We start from the raw sequence: 19,968 nt of genomic DNA on the forward strand, positions 1-19,968 counted from the left end.
GTCTAATCATGCTGCATTCAAAAGATGAGAAATATGTCTTAGCGAAAATGGATGCGCTTATTAAGACTCAATTTGGGAACTACGAAAATAACTTTGAATATTCGTATTTCTTTACTGACTTAATCATAATTAAGGAAGCGGAGAAGTCACTTCGAGTGAAAGAACTGGAAATTGACAAATTTCAAACATATAACAATCGACGATTGGATCTGGAGGAACAGAATATGTTTACTAATTCATTGATTTCTAATTTAATTTCGATTAATTCGTTTTTAATTTTGCATAAAATGTGTGCAAATAATTATTAATCTCTTAATAATGTATAGTCAAAAGTGTGGAAACTACTTTTGCATCTTTTGTAACCGTTTACAGCATTGATTACTTTATCTAAATCGTGACTACATAAAACGCTCGTAAAGGTCGTTTTCAATTTAGATAATGCCTCGCTGTATTGTTCATTGAATTATTCAGTGCAGTGCAGTCCACAGTTCATCTAGCGTAGTCGAAACCGAAAATGAAGTTAAATGTGGACGAGAGCTGAATACCCGCTCTTTTTGGAATCAACGGAGATGCCGAGGCAAAGATATCAATTGAGAAGAGGGCGGAACAGATAAGGAGTACGAATTGGTTGAATTAGCCCAAGTTGATAAATTGCCGAAGAATTTTATTTCATCGTTGTTAGGACTGAATCAGCTGCATGATCGAATGAACTGACATCGCGATGTTGAATGCTTAAGGACTTATAGCAATCAACAGATAACCTTCTCGGATATCATTGAGAAATACCAACGTTCACTAGGAAAACTGCTTGAGTGATAATAGTACGACCATTTTCATCAACTAAATCTGAGTATGATTATAGCGACGACAATGAGTGTGAATAGAGCGATTCTTACAACTGACTCGTGCAGATATAAACAAGTAAGAAAACTCTACCCGAGACTCTTCGACTACTTCATGCCCTAAAAAAACTGATATGTCAAGAATTCTTCGCTTATTTGAATTAAAAAAATACTTTTTTTTTTTTGGAAATTTTGAATGATGCGGTGGATTTAGAGCCGGTATCCAAAAATTAAGAAAAGTCAAATATTTTATAAAATACACATGAATCTAAATAGAAGAGAGAATCCATAGGAACTTTCAACAGCATCTTATATTCTTAATAAGGACAATCGAGCTGAACCGACTTAACCATGTCTGCCCGTCCGCCCGTCTGTCTATAAGAGCTAAGGACCTTGTAATTTGGAATATATATATATATATATATATATATATAATTGCGTCGACAACTCAAAGTGGGCTTTCGCTTTTGGTTTACTATTTAACAAGTAATTTGAGTGCACAATCGACAGAAGTTGAATGAGTCCACGCCCAAATGGGGATGATGTGCTGAAGTACTCGTCTGGACATTGTTGGAGCCCAAGAGATCAGCACTCATCTTTGGGCAGGGCGCTTGCTTAAATATGCATACAATTTTAATAGCGAATGGCAAGCGCATTAAAAGTCAGAGCCAAACACACTCACACACACACACACACGCACGTACACACGCACACAATGCAAAGTCAACTTTGCCTTGACTTTCGCTGACATTTTGCAACCGAAAATTATTAAGCCAAATGTCACACACTCCAGCCACAGTCAGGCTCACAAAATGCTGTACAGCTTTGTGGCTGAACTGGGAGCGGTTGGCTGAATATTAGAGGGCGGCCATTTTGTTTGGCTTTTCAACTTTTTCGCTGGCGTTACATGAGCCTAATTAATTTCATTCAAATGACCTCAAAAACTACTAAAATGCGAAATGCGAAATGCAAATTCAGCGAATTTTCACATTTTGTGGCTAACACTTTAAAATGTCGGACAGATGTGGGTGTGTGTGAGTTAGTATAGCTGTGTGTGTGTGTGTGTGTGTGTGTGTATTTGCGCATTTTTAACTTTTTTGACTTGAACCGTTTCGGCAAGCTGCTTGCTAATGCAATTTTATTGATTTTACCGCGCTCTCGTTCCATTCTGGCCTCAGACGACTGATAAACGTGGCTTCATTAATATTTGACTTTGCTGTTGTTGCTGCTTTAGCGAACGAACTACTTAAGCAAACTACAGCTGCTTGCATTTTTATTATTCAACTGGAGATGCCAAAGAGTCAGTCGAGGAACCAATGAAAATAAACACCATCGCCATCGTACTGTGACCGGCTTTGGTCCATGTCTCGTCTGGGCTTGTCGCACGTTTTCATTGCAGACATTGAAAAATTAACCAATATCTGTCTATGCTGCCTGACACAATGCTGTAAGCAGCTCAAGCTCCCAGGCCACCCATGGATTGGCGCCAGCTCACTTCTTGTATACTAAAGTGGCAGAGGTGGCCCCAAAGAGGGCCACTGGCTCAGCATGAAGCACAGTGAGCCTGGATAATAGGTGAATAGCTGTGAAAGTTTATCAACTAAAGTGCTCGATGTTGATGTCGAACCGACTACGCCATTGGCGTAGTAACAGCGCTCTATCAATCATAACAGTTGAAGGATAGTCCTTGAGTAAATAAATAATTAGAACAATGCTGTTTGCCATTAACGTTAGGTTTATTTGACTTTTATACTTGTACCCTTACATATGTCTTCCTACAATTATATTTTCATACCCTAAACCCATTGAAATCCGGGTTTTGTCTTATAGGTATGCGACAGACAGAAGAAGGCATGGCAGACCCCATGAAATACTTTTAGTATTATTAACATTATTAATCTGGATATGTACTTTACATATTAATCTGTCTTTCTGTTCGTCTGTCCGTCCGTCCTTCCTGACGCGTCCTTATGAACGCGTCAATCTCAGTAGAAATAAGAGCTAGAGTCTTGAAAAGTTGTTGTTGTTGTTGCCCATGTATAACAAAAAAATCGATAACTGCTCCCGAACTTCCGAAAATTAGTTATTTTATTATATCTCCCTATACATTTAGAGCTAGAGCTCCCTAATTTAAAATGTAAACTCATATGTATTTTATAGAATTTCGAATTTTTTGTAATTTACCCCCCACCGGTAATAAAGAAATGATTAAACTAGTCTATCTCCCCAATCTATCTCCCCTAGTCGAGCAGTCTCCACTAGAGCCTTCTTACTTGTTTGATTGTCGATTAAAAACCTTATCAGTTTCTAAACGTAAAATGTACATCTATAGAACTAGAGCATCCAAATTTGAAATATAGGTTCATGAATATTTTTCGAGTCCACCCCTTGTCTACAAATTTGCTAAAACTTGAAATAGTAGAGCCTTGTGCGTTGGCAAATACACGCATTTAATTTAAGCGAAGCAATATTCAATTATCAGTTCCTCTATCTGTTCAGGATATCTGAAAGTCGAGCAGTCTCGCTTAGAGTTTTCTCACTTGTTCTGATAGATATTCAAGTGATTACCCCTTAGGAGTACGCCCCTGACATCGATTAAACTAGCTTCTTCAGTTCCTTAGCATTCTGATGCGTCTGTATTTGGTTGCTCGAAATGTTATTGTTGACTCGCCTTTGTGAATGTGTGCGCAAATTTATCATTGAAAAGGCATCGAAGCGTGAGTGTCGTATGTTTTTTACATTTAGCACGTTTTACCAATGTTCTGTGCGCTTAAATTTGCATATATTATTGTTGCTGTTCCTGTTGCTGTTGTTGTTATTGTTTTATGCGAAACTATTGCATAAGCAATGGAGCAGAGGAGCTGAATAGGAGCTACTAGCACAAGCTGCGCATCCTGATGACACACGATGGCAGCAAAGTTTGCACGACAGCAGCTGCCGTCACATGTGACGCGAACTTTGGCAATTTGACCAAGCGACCAGGACGACATTGTCGTTTCTCGTTAATCCTTCATAAAAATTGATGATGATGATGGCCAAGCGAAGTTTGCCAATATACGTAAGAAAGGCAAAAGGCTGACATATTTGTCAGCTGCTTCTAAATGAACATTTGATACAACAGAAAAATATTTATATATAAATATGTATATATATTTACCCGAATAATGAGCTTTATGAACTAGTCTTCTGATTCGATTTAAGTTTGAATGGAATTTCAAATTGGTTCCCTCGTTGCAGGTGGCGTGGATGCACTTTGAGCAGTCGGCCATTTTGACGGTGCATAATCATGTGATAACGCGAAATCCAAGGATTAGCGTGACGCACGATAAACACGATAAGCATCGCACCTGGTTCCTGCACATTAACAATGTTCAGGAGGAGGACATGGGACGCTATATGTGCCAAATCAACACGGTGACGGCTAAAACCCAATATGGCTTTGTCAAAGTTGTCGGTAAGTGAATCATACATATATATATATATATATGTGTGTGTGTGTGTGTGTGTGTGAAGCGTGCTTGTATGAACTTTGTCAGCTTTGCTGACATTGAAATATTTGCACTGGCGTCCGTCTCTAGTATCATGAACAACTCATCGCTACTTGGACACATGTCCCTTGCATATTTCATTTCATTTACCAGACAAACTGTTGCCAGGTATTAGCAGAATCATACTCCAGCCAGCCCCCCCGTTCTGACCGACGAAAGCTGTTTAGGCCTTGTTTTAGTCAGCAAAGCAAACATACATACAATTAAATTCCACACAAAGCACTTTATTAAGGCAAACAAACATTGGACTCGCTCTGTCTGTCAGCTGGCTTTCCTGTCTGTGAGGCTGCCAAGCTGCCAGTCTGCCTGCCCATAAAACTATGCTTTAAAAATTGCATTTCAAACGCTGCTGCCCACATTCACACCTCTGACAAGCTGTCACACACACACACACACGTTCTCAGCTCGTTGTTGTCCATAGGCGGTCCACAGCACGAGCCCGAAACTCTACAAAATGAACGACAATGCAAATGTCGCCGTCTCTGCTGGCAGTTTCGGAGCTCAGACAGCAGCTTTATAGTAGTTGATAAATATTATTTCACATCGCCCTGGGGCCAAAAGTGTCCATGTGAGCTGTATAGACGATGGTCATATTGGTATTCAATCGATTTGACTTGTTATTTATATGAATGTAAATACAAAATATTTTTCTGATTTAAAATAGTTTCTTATTTTGTTTGCTTTAAATGTTCTTCAAATTTGCCAGCCAATGAAGGGAGTTTTTATACCCTGAACCCATTGAAAATGGGAAATCAGGGTATAATGGTTTTGTTGAAATGTATGTAACAGGCAGAAGGAGGCGTGGCAGACCCCACAAAGTATATATATTCTTGATCAGGGTGACGAGCTGAGTCGATTTGGCCCTGTCCGTCTGTCTGTCTGTCCGTCTGTCCGTCTGTCCGTATGTTTGAACGCGTCGATTTCCGAAGATATAAGAGCTAGAGACTTCAAATTTTTTTTAAAATGTCCGTAATTACAGCGCGCATATCAAGTTTATCATTAAAAATCGATAACTCATCTCGATCTTTTTTTATCGATAAAAAACCTTATCGAAACCCAGTTATAAAATTATATCTTCTACACCTTTATTGCTAGAGTCTCCAAATTTTTAATGTATGCTTATATGCAATTTATACAATTTCGGTTTTTGTTAAAATTTACCCCTCACCTCTAAATTCACCCCCTCACCCTCACTTTTGTAAAAAGCGTATTTCAAATACTAGAGACTTGTGCTTTGGCAATTACATGCATATTCATGTTATAATCATAATCTAAAAGTTTCATGAAGATCGTACGTCCATAAAAAAAGTTATTAAACAATTAAGTTCTCATAGTAAGCGCACACTGCAGCCCATGCGTGTTTATGCGTGGTTGCTTGCATGTGTATGTGTGTGTGTGTATACGTTTGTGTCTGTATGCGTGTGTGTGTGTATGTGTGTCTGTATGCATGTGTGTGTATGTATACCTGTGTGTGCGTACGTGCGTGTGTGTGTGTGTGTGTGCGTGTTTCTTGTGTAAGCTGAAAGACGCGAAAAATTATTGAAATATCTATTGCTCCAAGGGTTCAGGGGATCTCGTAGTCGAGCAGTCTCGACTAGAGCTTTCTTACTTGTTGTTTTTGTTTTTTTTGTTTTATTTTTTTTTTTTAAGATTTAATTTAAGTTCGGCAAGTTTTTTGTTCACCTACAGTTCAGCAGCTGGGCGCACAGTCTATACTAGCAATTTGCATGACCCGCCCACCTGTCTCGTGTTTCGCATATAATACCCATAGATTCCATTACATAGTACAGACACTTAAGTGCATATGTGTGTATGCCTAAGCGTTTCATGTTTACACAGCGCTGCAGTATGCCTGACTCTACAAATTTTTTTCTATCTCATTTTTTTTTTTTTTTTTGCAACAATTTCTTTTATTTTTTTTTTTTTTTTTTTTTTGCTTAAATATGTGTGTTTTCTTTTGTTTTGTTTGTGCTGCGCTCACTGATAGCACTTTCAAAAAGCCGTTAAGCACGCTTCAGTGTTGTAAAATGCTCAAATAACACGCCTCACACGCACCACATGCGTGTTCTGGCAATTTGACGTGGCGTGACCAAAACGGTGGCAGCCGTTTCACGAAATTTTTGCAATCTCGTTGTCTATATTTTTTTTGCAATTTTTTTTTTTAAGCACACAAACGTTGGTTACACTTATCTCATATACATACATGCACACACACACACACATACATGCACACACGCTGATGTGGCAAAAGTCCTGGGAGAGGCAAATTTACCAGTAGTGCGACAGCTTTGGTTCGTTGCTGGTCAGCAGGCAAAAAATAACGCTAAAAATACTGTAAATGCAAAAAAAAAAAAAAAAAAAAAAAAAAATTGAAAATAAAATAAAAAGTGAAATTAAAATATGCGACTGGCATTTATATGCCCGCACTCAAGCTGCAATGGGGTATATGAGCTATAATGTAATGCTTGCAACTTTCCTGTTTTACTGTTATCCATTAAAATTTCGATTCTTGCTATCTGATAAAAATTAATTTTTTGTTATATTTTGGAAATTAATTTACGCTCCAGTAGGGAGAGATTTGTGAATTTGTAATTGTTATTGTGATCTAATTGCTGACGTACTAAATTTACTCTGTTTAATGAGGCAGTGATCGGCGCGTTGTCTTAGAATTTTGGGCACGAATTTTGCCTATGCTAAGAATTTTTTATCTTATCTATTTTGGCAAACATTTTCACTAATTTAAATTTCTTTTTTTATTCTTATTTCAAACATGTTATTTTGAGTGAAATGGAAATAAATTTTTAAGTTTAAAGATTTTACTGTGTATATTTCAAAAGCCAGATCTTTCATGGTTCAAGAGATCTCTTAGTCTAGAGTTTCGTATTTGCTTTTTTTTTCAGTCGCAAAAGGAAAACAGTGTACTAGTTTTTGTGCATTCTTCGCATCTCTCCGCCTCCCATCCCCTGTCTCTCTCTCTCTCTCTCTCTCTCTTTCCCTTTGTGGGAATTCAAAGCATTTTGCCTCCAAAGAAGTTCGAGAATTTGGAAGTCATAATATGCATCATTAGTAGCTTCGTCTTATATAATGTGAGGACTTTTCAGTTATGCTTTTCAAGGACGTTTTAATGAGCCTTAAAACTAAAACCTAAGATTTAGATCGACTTCAGTTAATTAATAAACTCTTCTTAGGAGTAAATCATAAAGGACTATTCAGCATTTTCCACTCTTTTTGGACTCAGGATCACAGAGATTTACAGTGAATACGGTTCAATATGGTTCTTTGACAGACTTGTTGGCAAATTTTGCTGCTGGTGAATTGCGAACGAGCATTATGCAGTCGGTTGCCCCCAGCTGCTATGTTCTCACTCGTATTTTTTGTTGTTTTGTTTGTCGCCAGCCTAAACTGAAATCCTGCAACGTGCTGCATATGTGTCCTTGTCGGTATATCCTCGCGCATTTGCATGTGTGCGCTGCTCTCTGTCTCTCTCTCTGTCTACCTACTGCCATCTGCCTTTTGCCTTGTGCCTTCTGCCTTCTGCCTTCTGCCCTCTGTCCCCTGTCCCCTGCCTGTCCATGTCCATGTTCTAACTGTTGCATGGTGCAGTTTTCAGTTGTTCAGTTGTTCGGCCTCCTCCCACGCTTGGCTGCCATTTGTTTGCGCACATATTTTTCAAGTTTTGCCACAAAAACTGATTTATGTGACTGCCGCAAAACGTCTGTTGCCCACACGCCGCACGACTCCGCACGGACTCCGCACGGACTTTTGTCCAGGGCACAGCATGTTTGTCCGCCGGATGATGTTGATTTGTCAACTTGAAAAGCGGATCTAGTGTGAAATTCTTGCATTGAAAAGTTGCTTAGATTTTTATTAGATTTATCGGTTAACTTTATGAATGCCGCAAGGCAAGGAACTTGAACGAATTTCATAATGCTCTTATAATATAAGAATATATTGAATAAATACGAGTATATTTTTAAATTTGTCATACAGATAAAAAAGTCTGGCTCTGTATAGCTTTTTTTGCTTACTTCTTAATTTAAATATAAACAATATTTTGCGAGATGCGCATTTGTCTTGCCCGTGTTTTTTTTTTTTTTTTTTTTTGGCTATATTTAATATATTTTTAGGTATATTTGTATAGGGAGCTTTATCCATATTTTTATTTTATATGATCGAATCTTATATTCTGTGAATTGTTAAGCCGCTTTTCTTGATTCCTTTTAAATATAAAATCAATTTATAATGTTCCATAGTCATAGCTCGCAAATAACTGTTAACCGCTTTATTCTTTACGCTCCGTTTGCGAAATCAGCCAAAAAATTCATATTCACTCGTTCTCGTTCTGAGCAGGAGTGAGGTTCTTTTCGTTTTAGTTTTCGGTTGTTCGTTTGTAGTTGACCTATTCGTCCGATGCCCTTTTAACGAAGATCGCTTAGGGAGAGAGATACCAATATACTTGCATGTGCATAAAAAAATTGTTATACCCTGTTATAACGCTCTGAAAGTTTCATTAAGATCGTATGTCTACAAAAGAAATTATTCAACAAATAAATTCTCATAATATTGCCCACAATGCAGCGCAGCCCAAGCGCAGTCGCTGCTTACTGCTCAGTTAGCAGAGCGCAGGCTTATGCGTGCGTGTGGACGCATGTGTATGCATGTGTGCATAAAAGAAGTGCAGAATGATTAGAATATCAGCTTGGAGGGTTCAGGGTATCTCCTAGTCGAGCAGTCTCGACTGGAGCCTTCTTACTTGTTATTTTTATCTAATAACCGATAAGAGGGTATTTATTGAATATCTAACTAAATCTGAAAACTAAATATTGTCAAATGCAGTAAACCCGAATCAAATGAAATACATTTAATTTACATACCAAATCCAATTAAAAATACAAAATTAAATGACGCGAAATGTTTACGCAAAAAAAAAAAAAAAAAAAAAAAAAATGAGCATAGCATTGGTTAGGACACTGAGGTCAGACACGCCCTTTCCTCCCTCTGTCGTAAAACTAGGCACTCAATTTAACAATTTGAGTGGTAGACAAAAAAAAAAAAAGAAAAGATAATTACATTGTGCAGTAAATGTAATGAAATTAAAACGTTGCATTTGCCGTCTAAATAAAGCGAGACAAAAAACAAAAAACATTCCGAATGTTGTTGTTGGGCCGGCGAGTAAATAAATAAATAAATTTTCGAAACGCACAGCATTTGTAATTTAATTTGCTGAGCCAAACAGAAAGCGCCGCATTCGGAACATGGCCAACGAAATAAAATGCAATAGTACACGAGCCGAAAAACGACGAAATTATAAAATGGCGGGACGGTAAAAACAAACATTAAACGCTTTTGAATTTATGTGCCACGCACACCGAATGCATTTAAATGGGCCGCGGCAGCCGTTGCAATGCATACGCTGAGGCGCAGGGGGCTGCAAATCCCCAGCTCAAAAGTCCAGCAAATGACCGCAGAAAATGCAAAACAAATGCAACAGCATGCAACATGCCAACAGCCAACAGCCAACAGCCAACATAACATACAACCAACAATAATAACGAGCTCGGCACAGACTGCGTCGACTCTGTTGGCGCATAATTTTTAATTTCTACTCACATAATGAGGCAATTTATTAAATTCAATTACAACGTTGACACTCGCTAGCCACCTTGTGCGACCAGCTAATGGCCAGAGTGAAAGAGACAGAGAGCATTGGCCATGTGCCCAGACCGAACACGTTCCCACTTCTAATAAATTTTGGAGCCAACCTGAACATTTTCGTAGCAAACTAAGCCAAAGAAGCCTGAGCTGAAAAAGGCGTTAGCCATGTTTGCTTTGCTAACCTGAAAGGCTTCCAAAAGTGAACAACATCCTAAAGAACTCGTACTTTATTTACAAATCCGAAATGATCCAAAGCATTTACTACCGGGTTTAAAAAGGCTGAGCCATTGTAGATTATTATACTCACTCACGAACTAAAGGTTTCATACAATGCCCAACTTATTGTTCGTCCATCTGTCCGTACGAACAAAAACCAGAGACTAGAGACATAATATATGAAATGCAGTCGAGACTCGATAATGTGTACCCCGCTAAATCGAAAATCGCGATAAATTGAAACAAATTCCTTCCCCTTGAAAACAAATTCGTTTTCGATAGTTCTCGATAATTTGAATTTCTGTGTAAGTCGAAAGAAAACACTGATCCCCTTGCCATTTCGAGTTATCGGGACTCGATTATACCGTCGTCTACAAAAGTCTTCAGATTTGTTCAATATGCAGTAATTTCTTTGTAACTGCAATCTTTATCCAGAAGAATCTCTATATATGTATATGTAAAAAACTCTGAATACCTGACGATTGTTTCCTGCTCCCTGTACCGAAAAGTTTTAAACTATTTTATTATTTGTATTACTTATTGTTGTATTTTATATACAGTTGAATCCCGATAATTAGAAATGGCAAGGGGATCCGTTTTCTCGATTAACACAGAAATTCAAACTATCGAGACTTATTGAGAACGAATTTCATTCAAGGGGATATAATTTTTTCGCTTTATCGCGATTTTTGATATAGCGGTGTAGAAATTGTCGAGACTCGACTGTATTTAATATTTAACATAATATTCGTCTTCTATGGGATCGAAAATTTTAAGCTAATATAATAAGTGTATAAATTTAAATGAATCTAAATGGCTCTAGCGGTGTGAATAAACACTATAAAAATAAGTCGTCTATAAAAAATGACATACAAATGGAAGCTGCCTTCGCTCTAAAGAAGTCTCCCTCCTCATATGCCAAAGAAGCTAATATATATATAAAAACTCGGTTGATGCTTTCGATCAAGAATATATAGCTGATAGTGCTGCGTCAATAAATATGCTGAGCTCTTAGAAGCAACTAATTAGCTTCTGAAATAGAAAGTATTATTTGTCTACATTTGAAGTCATATTAATTTCAACTTCAAGTTTAATTACCATTAACAATTTATCCATAGCCTGATAAACTCGGTGTATGTGTGTGTGTGTGTGTGGTGGCTCTATTAAGGATATGAAGATTAATTGCCGTTCGCTAGACGGTTAGATGGTCGGTCACGTTGTTATCAAAGCGGCGAAAAACTTTTCGAATGGACACGGCAATTTAATAATTAAGCGCTGTACGTCGACTTGGCGAATACCCTTTGAAGGCCGAAAACTGAAATTATAAATGTAACAGTTGATTCCCAACGAGTGAGTGGTATCGGACACATTTCCGGGCCATCAAACTGTTGGCCAATGCGTTGACTTTGGCTAATTAAATTTTCAGCTTGTATGTGAAAAGTTTGCCCTTAAAACCATATACGAGCTGGGGGAAAAACCGCCAGCACGTCTGTGTAGAAAACTTTGGCAGCCTTGTTCGCCTTTTCGCCATCTGCTAAATATCAATAAAGAAACTAATATGTCAAATGGGGTGGCTAACACACAGGAACAACAGCTGCCTGAGGAGCGATTCGGTGCGCTTATGGTCAGCTCGGCGATTAGCACATCAAGCGTTTATTAATAGCCCAGCAAACGGTCGGTTTGAGCCAACTTTTTTCTCTCTTTTTTTTGTGTGTTGTTCTCTTGCCTCGCTTTTGGCTCATGAACGCCAGGGCATTATGGAGCAGGCGAAATAAAAGGAGCCAAAGACAAAAGTTTACAGCGCATAGAAAAAGTTGAAGCAATTGCAACTTTTAATTACAGTTAGGTTTTATGCGTTGTGTCCCCAAGCGAAAAATGGCCAAAAGGTAAAGATTTAACCGCTTAAAGAACACATCGGCGGCTATCCAAAAATCCATTTCAAATTTAATAATCCAATCAATGTAATGAGCACCAAAACACAAATCAAAATTACAAACAAAAATTCAATTGCAAATCATTTAAATAGTTGTCAGTAATCGATTAAATAATGTTGCAAATAATACACAAGGGATTTGAATTTTATATTCAGCTGAAAAAAAAGAAATTATTAAATATTATAATTATAATTTGTAAAATATGAAAGGTTTTATTAAAATGTGTATGCTTATGATTCCGTATTTAATTAGCAAACGATTGAAATTGACATGACATAATGCTCGCATTATTGATTTGCTTGGGCATCTGGACACCAGATATCTTGGTTGACGCGTCAATAGCAGACATCAGATATCAGACGACAACTAAACGCGTCGCGCACGTGACTTACAGGACTTGTCCAGACTTTGGGCCAAATGAAAAAATTGCATGCGATATCTTTTGATTACAGACACCGCTCTGAATATGAAATGAGACAAACTGCAGCGGCTGTCAGCGACTACGACAGTTTAGGTCCATATGTCTAGCTAGAAGTCTATCCCCCACTCTCTCTCTCTGTCTCTCTCTCTCTCTCTCTCTCTTGCCCGGTATGCTTGGGTCCGCTTGTCGAGCTCGGAGTCCAGTCAAATCCTTAGCTTCTAGCTTTGTGCGCTTTGATTTGCATAGATTTTTCATTACAGATTTTCCGCTTGAAGGCCAAAGCAAAGAAACGCCACTAAAAAAAAAAAGGGTTTGACAGAAGCGTTCAGCCAGCAATTGAAAACCAGAGCGCAACGGTGTCCCCCAAAGGCTGATGACAATATGATGAAGGTTCGAGCATCGATTTTTAAATTAACAGACTCGCCCCAAAAGTTAGCCTGGCTAAAGTCTTGTCGCAAAGCTAATTAGGCTTAAACTAAAATATCTCTTGGGACAAAGTTGAATCAGCGCGTCAAAGTCAACAATGCGTGAAATGCTTTTTTCTACACTTCCCGAAGCGTAACCGAACTTTGGCGTATTGTTTGCTCAGACAGTTCTTATCTTTCTGCTTAGGCATTGCTGTGCTCATCAGACCTTGCGTGCCAAGATTAATTTCAACAATTTATGGCTCTGTGAAATGTATACATTTTTTTTATTATTTTTTTTTTAGTCTTGAAACTTGCAATATTATATTATATTTTATTTTGTCTTTTAAAATTTATTTAATCATGAAAATTTTGTTAAACGTCTTGTTAACTAAAATTATATTTAAGCATATATTACACAACCATACAAAATGATATACATATATACATTTTTTCTAATACAAAACAAGTAGATAAGACTTGTGTTATTTCACAATCGACAAGTGTATCTATGAGTCGTTGGCCTTCGGTTTAGTTAGATTTTGTTGGCTTGAGCCGTTTCCACTTTCTTGGCAACGCTGCTTGCCAAAATGCAAAAGTTTTTGCATTTAAATCAAGTGCTGCTCGCTTTTGAGTTTATGTTTAGCTGGCAGGAATAATAATATCCATTTCCTTGGCCCGCCACACTTCTTGCAGTCCCACCCAATATTGACGATGCGCTGACCTCCAGCGATGTCATTGTGCGCGAGGGCGACAATGTCACACTGCGCTGCAAGGCGAAAGGCAGCCCAGAGCCATCCATCAAATGGAAACGGGATGACAACCATAAAATTGTCATCAACAAGACGCTCGAAGGTAAGTCCGACCGACCGACCGACTGCCACGAAACTCACATCAAATCGTGAACTCTATTGCCCGCTCATGTTGTTGCAGTGAATGACCTGGAGACAGACTCTTTGGAATTGGAGCGCATCTCGCGCCTGCACATGGGTGCTTATCTCTGCATTGCCTCAAACGGTGTGCCGCCCAGCGTTTCCAAGCGCATCAAAGTCAGCGTTGACTGTAAGTTTGTTGAATGAGCCGATACACCCAATATATGCATATACCCTATCCTCTCTCGAATCGCAATTACAGTTTCGCCAATGGTCTGGATACCGCATCAGCTGGTCGGCATTCCCATGGGATTTAATGTTACGCTGGAGTGCTTTATCGAAGCCAATCCCACCTCGCTCAATTACTGGACGCGAGAGAACGAACAAATGATCACTGAGTCGCCCAAATACAAGTAAGTTTTTCTCTTATATAAAACCAATGAAAAGAGAAGCAAAATTTTAAGGGAGTGATTTAAAATATTTAGAAAAATATATATGTATATCCCTGGCATTACATAATTAATGTATTATGATAATATAGGTCCCTAATAATATGATACATATTCAAAACAACTTATAGAACACATGAAATAGGATTGGATGTGTCTTAGTAGATAGTCTCTGAGTACATAGCTATACTCTGAACTTCTCACTATCAAAATTAATTCGATTTAAAAAAAAAAAAAACCTTGGAATTAGTGAGAATTATAATGTCGAAGCTATACTTTTCGAGAGCTGAATCAAATAATGACATAATCAGAAATGTGAAACATAATCTAACTTAAATAATTGTCTATAACCTGCTTCTTGCGATTAATGTACGAATCTTATGATAATAATAAACACTGAACTTCTCCTTATCAGAATTATAATTGACATATTTCATTCGATTTGTTTCACCGTAAATTGCACTATGGGGAATTTTGCCGTTTTTTTCGGGTATTTAGCCGTTTGTTCGAAGTATTAAAATGTATTATATTTTTATGTTAACATCTTAATAAAATTCCAAACTTTAAGGTACTGTACTCAAAAGGTTGAATAACAGTCCACTTGTAAGCATAATAGCTGTTAAAATCAGCTGTTATCTTCAAATATCAGACATAATTTTTGAGAAATTTGAAAGGGATTTGAATTATTAGGGCTTCTACTATGTGTGGGCTTAGCTAAGATTTGATGTTTGACCTTGTTTTATTAACATTTTGTAAAATTAGTAAGAGTTGTTAAATACCATTTCTTGTAAAATTCTAATTTGTGAAGACATATAAATCAACCATATTAAAAAAAAAAAAACCGGATCAAAAAATCTGGCTTAGTTTTCAAGTTATTAATTAATACCCGATAATTTGGATTTTTTCCCATACTGCATTGGCTAATCAGAGTCGGCGAAAAATTAGCAATGTGCTATAATATAGAGTATGACACATTTCTTGTCGATTACGATTACGCATAGACAGAGAGCAACAGACAGTAAAAGAGAGAGAGAGAGAGAGAGAGAGTGAGAGAGAGAATGGGAGAGAGCAACAGAGAGGGACAGAAAATATTTCTGTAGTATTTGCTGCTGATTATATATAACAACGATCGAGCTTATATATACCGCACAAACAATCGACGAAATCAGTTTGCCAAAAGCAATGTCGACTTCAACGACAACGTTCTGTATTCTTCGATTAATACTTTTGCTCGGATTGGCAAGTGCAAGTAGTCAGGCATCAAATGCCAATGTCAATGCCGGTAACACAGAGCTATTGACTCAGATACTTAGTTATGTGAATGTGAGTGCTTCGCCGTGCCATGATTACTATAGCTATGCCTGCGGCAATTGGGCCCAAAGACACCAGAATGACAGCTTTATGGAAATAACGGGGCTACTTGATCAGAAGGTGAACGAGAAGCTGTTAATGCTGCTAGCTGAGCTGCAGAAGCAGCAATCATCGCTGCAGCCGGACAGTGTGCAGGCGAAGGTCTTGAGCTTCTTTAAGACCTGTCAGTTGGCATCGGGCTCGACTCGCCTTGGTAAACATTATTTGGCTCTGGTGCCGCCAAACGAGAAAATACCCTGGCCGCAGTTCAAGAACGGATCAAAGGCCTGGGACAGCAGCAAGTTCCATTGGATGGAAACACTGGCCCGGGTGCAACGCTTTGGCCTAACCAATGCGCTCTTTGACTCCGATGTATTGCCAGACTTGACGAATAGTAGCAATTATCTAATACACCTGAAAACGCCAAGTTTTGAGGAGGAAAACGAGCGACTCGGAAGCCGAATACGAACCAAGGCAATGCTACGCATGCTGGGTACCAGCCCTCAGCAGGCCACGCGTCTGGCCCATGAGATTAAGGCCTTGGAGCAAAAGGTAGCTGCACTGGCTGCCAGACAGCCCGATGAAAATGACGAGGCCGATGAATATCTCACTGTACAAGAGCTTGAAGCACAAATCGGGGGACAATGGGGCAAGTATTTTGAGATACTACTGGGTCGTAGCGTGCCCGCTGAGTTTGTGGTGTATGTCGATTGTGTGCCTTATCTGAAAGCGCTTCAGGAACTCATCAAGGACATGGATCGTGAGGTCATCGCCAGCTATATCATGTTGCGGTTCGTATCGCATTTGCAGGAGGAGAGCATGGAGAGCAACGAGCCCATCGCCTGCGTGCAGGATGTGCGTCGCAACATGGAGCTGGCCACAAATCTGCTATATGAGCAGCGATTCATTTCGCCAGGCCGTCTGCGCAGGCATCAGAACAACCTATCGGAACTGTTTGAGGTGCTGCGTAAGCAGTTCCTGAAGATTCTTCAGACGAACAATCTGCATCTGGCTCCTCAAGCACTGGATCTGGTGAGAACCAAGCTGCTCAACGTCACCATCAACATTGGAAACATGCCTCAGGCTGTGGATCGATCGAGCTTCGTCAATGCGTTCTATGCCGATTTGCATCTGGCTGGGAATCGGGATTACGCAGCGGATCACCTGCGTCTGCTGGAGTTTCGCACACGTCGCTGGTTCGAGCAACTGGAAAGAGAATTCAACATAAGCACTTACTTTTATATCAGCGATTCGGATACGGGCATGAGCTCGACGCCCTACTATATGCTGCGCCAGAATGTCATTATTGTGCCCTATGGCATACTGCAACGGCCCGTTTTCTACCAGGACTCACATGATATATTCAAGGTCAGCCTATTGGGCTTCATGCTGAGCCATGAGCTGATGCATGGCTTTGTCTCCGGTGGTCTAATGTATGATTCCCGTGGCAATTACAATGAGCTGGGCGCGGGAATTCCTCTGGAAGATAAATATTCGTCGGCGATTAGCTGCCTAAATCGTAATGAAACTGAATATATGGATGAGCGCGAGGCCGATATTGCGGGCATACGTCTGGCCTATGACGCCTACTTTGACAGCGACTCCAAATTCGATCAGTCGCAGCCTTCGTTCTCGACTCTCACCCTAAAGCAGCTGTTCTTCCTAAACGTGGCGCAGTTCTTCTGTGGCGATGCATCGCCGGATGCTTTTGAGGGGCACGATGCGGATGAAATGCGCCTGAGGCAGGTCCTAATTAACTTTGCGCCCTTTGCCGAAGCGTACGGCTGCCGCCAGGATAACGATAATATGCATCCGGCCAACAAATGTCGAATATGGTAAAATTGCAGAAGGTCAAAGCATAAAATATTTTAATTTACAAAAAAAAAAAAAAAAATTAAATGGAGTAGAGGTAAATTACCTTAGAGACAATCCATTAAATTTGATTAATTAAATATTGTCATTGTATTTGATTTTGCCAATTATGTTTCTACAGTTATAATAAATATTCGACTCTACCATACCCTACACTTCTTCTTAGCTTGCATCTTGGTCCGTTTCTCGCAGCCAAATTCTCGGGAGAATTCTTCGAAATTGGCCAGGGTTTGGAGTACCCGCAGTTCATCCACGGCGTGCTCCAGATGCTGTACATTCAGGCTCTGCTGCTTTCCGCAGAAAAACTGCGCGAAGCTGATGAAGAATCGCTGGCGTTGACTGAATTGTGGCAATAGCGGATCTCGTGGCTCTTTGCGATCTATCGAAAACTTCTCACCAAAGTAGGTCTCATAGACCAAGCGCATCGCCTCGAAGTCGGCGATCTTTTCGCTGAGTGACTTGGAGCCGGTGGCCACGTGCTGCTCAATGCAATTGATGCTCTGATTGTAGCGCGGACTGGCCCAGATCTCCTCGCTGGGACCCATGAGATTGCCCACACTGTCGTAGTGAATGCCATGATTATCGAAGCCATGAATGATCTCGTGGGCCAGTATGAAGCCCAGGACCGCATTCTGCTGCAGCTCGCTCATGTTGCGATGCCAAACGGGCAGTTGAAGGAATCCGTACGGCACCAGCACCAGATTCCTGGGCAACGCAAAGAACGGCGACAGGCTGCTGCTCAGATCGCGCTCGGTTAGATAGCTCACGTTGTTCCCATTGTACTGATTGCCCATGGTGAGCAGCTCGTGGTTGCGCTCAACGCGCAGCCTCAGCAATGCCAACTGATTCTCATAGAAGCTCTGGGCGCCCATCTGCACCGGCTCATAGTAGTCCTCCACATAGCTGGTCTCGTTTAGCTGCAAGAAGCCCAGCTGCAAACGCATCGCGTCCAGCTTCTCTTGCAAAACTCTCAGGATTGGCTGCTTCAGTTGCAAGCGATTCTCGTTGATCAGCTGACCAAAGCGACGCTTCAACCGTCCGAAGATCTCGCTCACCAATGGCTCGGAGTTAGGATCATGGAATCTCTGGCCTATCAGCAGGCTGGCAGCCAATGGCATGGCTCGCCTCAGGCTAGCCACACACTCCACGCGCGAGATCTCCGCCGGCCCCTGCTGCTTGAGGAATGCGAGCAGCTTCAGCATGATGTAGTTGCAGACGGTTTCCGGCTTGTGGCGCCTCAGGAACTTGTCCAAGGCACGCATGTAGGGCACATTTTGTATCAGGAGCGCTGGCGGACGCTCAAGTTCACTGCCAGTTGCATTTATGGGCAGCTCTTGGATAAAGGCCGTCCACTGCAATTGCGGCATGATCTCGGCCAAATAGCACAGCTCAGTTTCCATGTTGCCCATATCGTCCTCGATATCCTGCAAGCGATGCAGCTGCCGCTCAAAGAAATCCACTTGACGGGCCAGCACATTGGCCTCGCGCTTCGTTTGGCCAATGTCCAGCAGCAGCTCTATAATGGCGCCCTCGCCCATTGGGATGGTCTCCTGCTGGCTGGGCTTATCCAAATTAATTGCATAGCTGCTGGCGTCATCCCAGCGCGGCAGCACCTCCTCCTTTAGCAGCACGCCATTGAGCCCATATGAGCGCAGGCGTCCGATGGTCGCCAGCCAGCTAAATGTTTCCGGACTCCACTTCCGGCTTAGCAGCGGCCAGCTCGTGCAATTGCTTGGCGGCAACAGCTGCAGATATTTCTTTAGATTATACGGCTTCAGGCGCTTGCACGCGCGATAATAATTATGCATTTTCTCATGGATGCTAAGGAGCTGTTCGTCCTCTGTGCTGCTGTCATTGCTGACGCCACGCCGCAGCAACTGCTCCAATTGGCGATTCAATGCATAATCCAGCACGGCCAGCGTGTCGCTCGGCTGCAGCTGCTCCTTTTGCTCCCGTTGATGTAACTGTTGCTGCTGCTCTGCCAACTGCTGGGTTTCCGGTGGCTGCTCCATCTGCTGCAATGGCCAGTTGCCGCAGGCATACTGATAAAAATTCTCGCAAGGGCGCGCCGTCAGGTCCATATAGCTGTGCAGTCGATTGGCCAGCAGCTCCTCCACGCTCGGCGGCGGCTGTGTCCGATGGCAACTGGTGGGCGTGGTGCGCCACGTCAGTGAGCAGAGTAGCCAAGCAATCAGGCTGAGCTTAAGCATGTTTCTGCGATCAACTGCATAACTGGCTAGAACTTATATATTCAGCAGCCTGTTGACTGGAATAGCCGCGGCAAACAGCGTTGACTACCTGTCAGTCTTCATCGCAGCGCTGCACAGTGGGGCGAAATTGTCTAAAGCCAATCGACGAAATATAATAGATTTTGTTTGGAAATCTACTTGCACTTTTTTTGTACT

The 19,968-nt window shown here is 40.8% G+C and overlaps 3 protein-coding genes across 4 annotated transcripts in view; 2 read left to right on the plus strand and 1 right to left on the minus strand.

Moving 5' to 3' along the window:
• Positions 1-19,968, plus strand: part of LOC6576669 (neurotrimin) — an 83,889-nt gene that overhangs the window by 57,891 nt on the left and 6,030 nt on the right. For both annotated transcript variants that reach the window (XR_004364035.2, XM_015165308.3), the window contains exons 3-6: positions 4,080-4,296; positions 13,717-13,875; positions 13,954-14,082; positions 14,155-14,305. Coding sequence is in view for 1 of the 2 variants with exons in the window: in XM_015165308.3 (XP_015020794.1) it covers positions 4,080-4,296; positions 13,717-13,875; positions 13,954-14,082; positions 14,155-14,305 (656 nt within the window). In the remaining variant the exon portion in view is untranslated. The remainder of the gene's footprint in view (positions 1-4,079; positions 4,297-13,716; positions 13,876-13,953; positions 14,083-14,154; positions 14,306-19,968) is intronic.
• LOC122757278 (membrane metallo-endopeptidase-like 1) lies at positions 15,509-17,718 on the plus strand. Its single transcript, XM_044008983.1, has one exon. It carries the CDS (start codon positions 15,524-15,526, stop codon positions 17,528-17,530), a length of 2,007 nt encoding a protein of 668 aa, XP_043864918.1. The 5' UTR covers positions 15,509-15,523; the 3' UTR covers positions 17,531-17,718.
• LOC6576670 (membrane metallo-endopeptidase-like 1) lies at positions 17,625-19,799 on the minus strand. Its single transcript, XM_002002622.4, has one exon. It carries the CDS (start codon positions 19,771-19,773, stop codon positions 17,704-17,706), a length of 2,070 nt encoding a protein of 689 aa, XP_002002658.1. The 5' UTR covers positions 19,774-19,799; the 3' UTR covers positions 17,625-17,703.

The sequence above is a fragment of the Drosophila mojavensis genome, unplaced genomic scaffold (assembly GCF_018153725.1).
Source record: "Drosophila mojavensis isolate 15081-1352.22 unplaced genomic scaffold, ASM1815372v1 contig_36, whole genome shotgun sequence".
Lineage (NCBI taxonomy): Eukaryota > Metazoa > Arthropoda > Insecta > Diptera > Drosophilidae > Drosophila > Drosophila mojavensis.

Coding starts and splice junctions, on each gene's coding strand:
- LOC122757278 (XM_044008983.1), top strand. CDS start 15,524: ATGTCGACTTCAACGACAACGTTCTGTATTCTTCGATTAATACTTTTG.
- LOC6576670 (XM_002002622.4), bottom strand. CDS start 19,773: ATGCTTAAGCTCAGCCTGATTGCTTGGCTACTCTGCTCACTGACGTGG.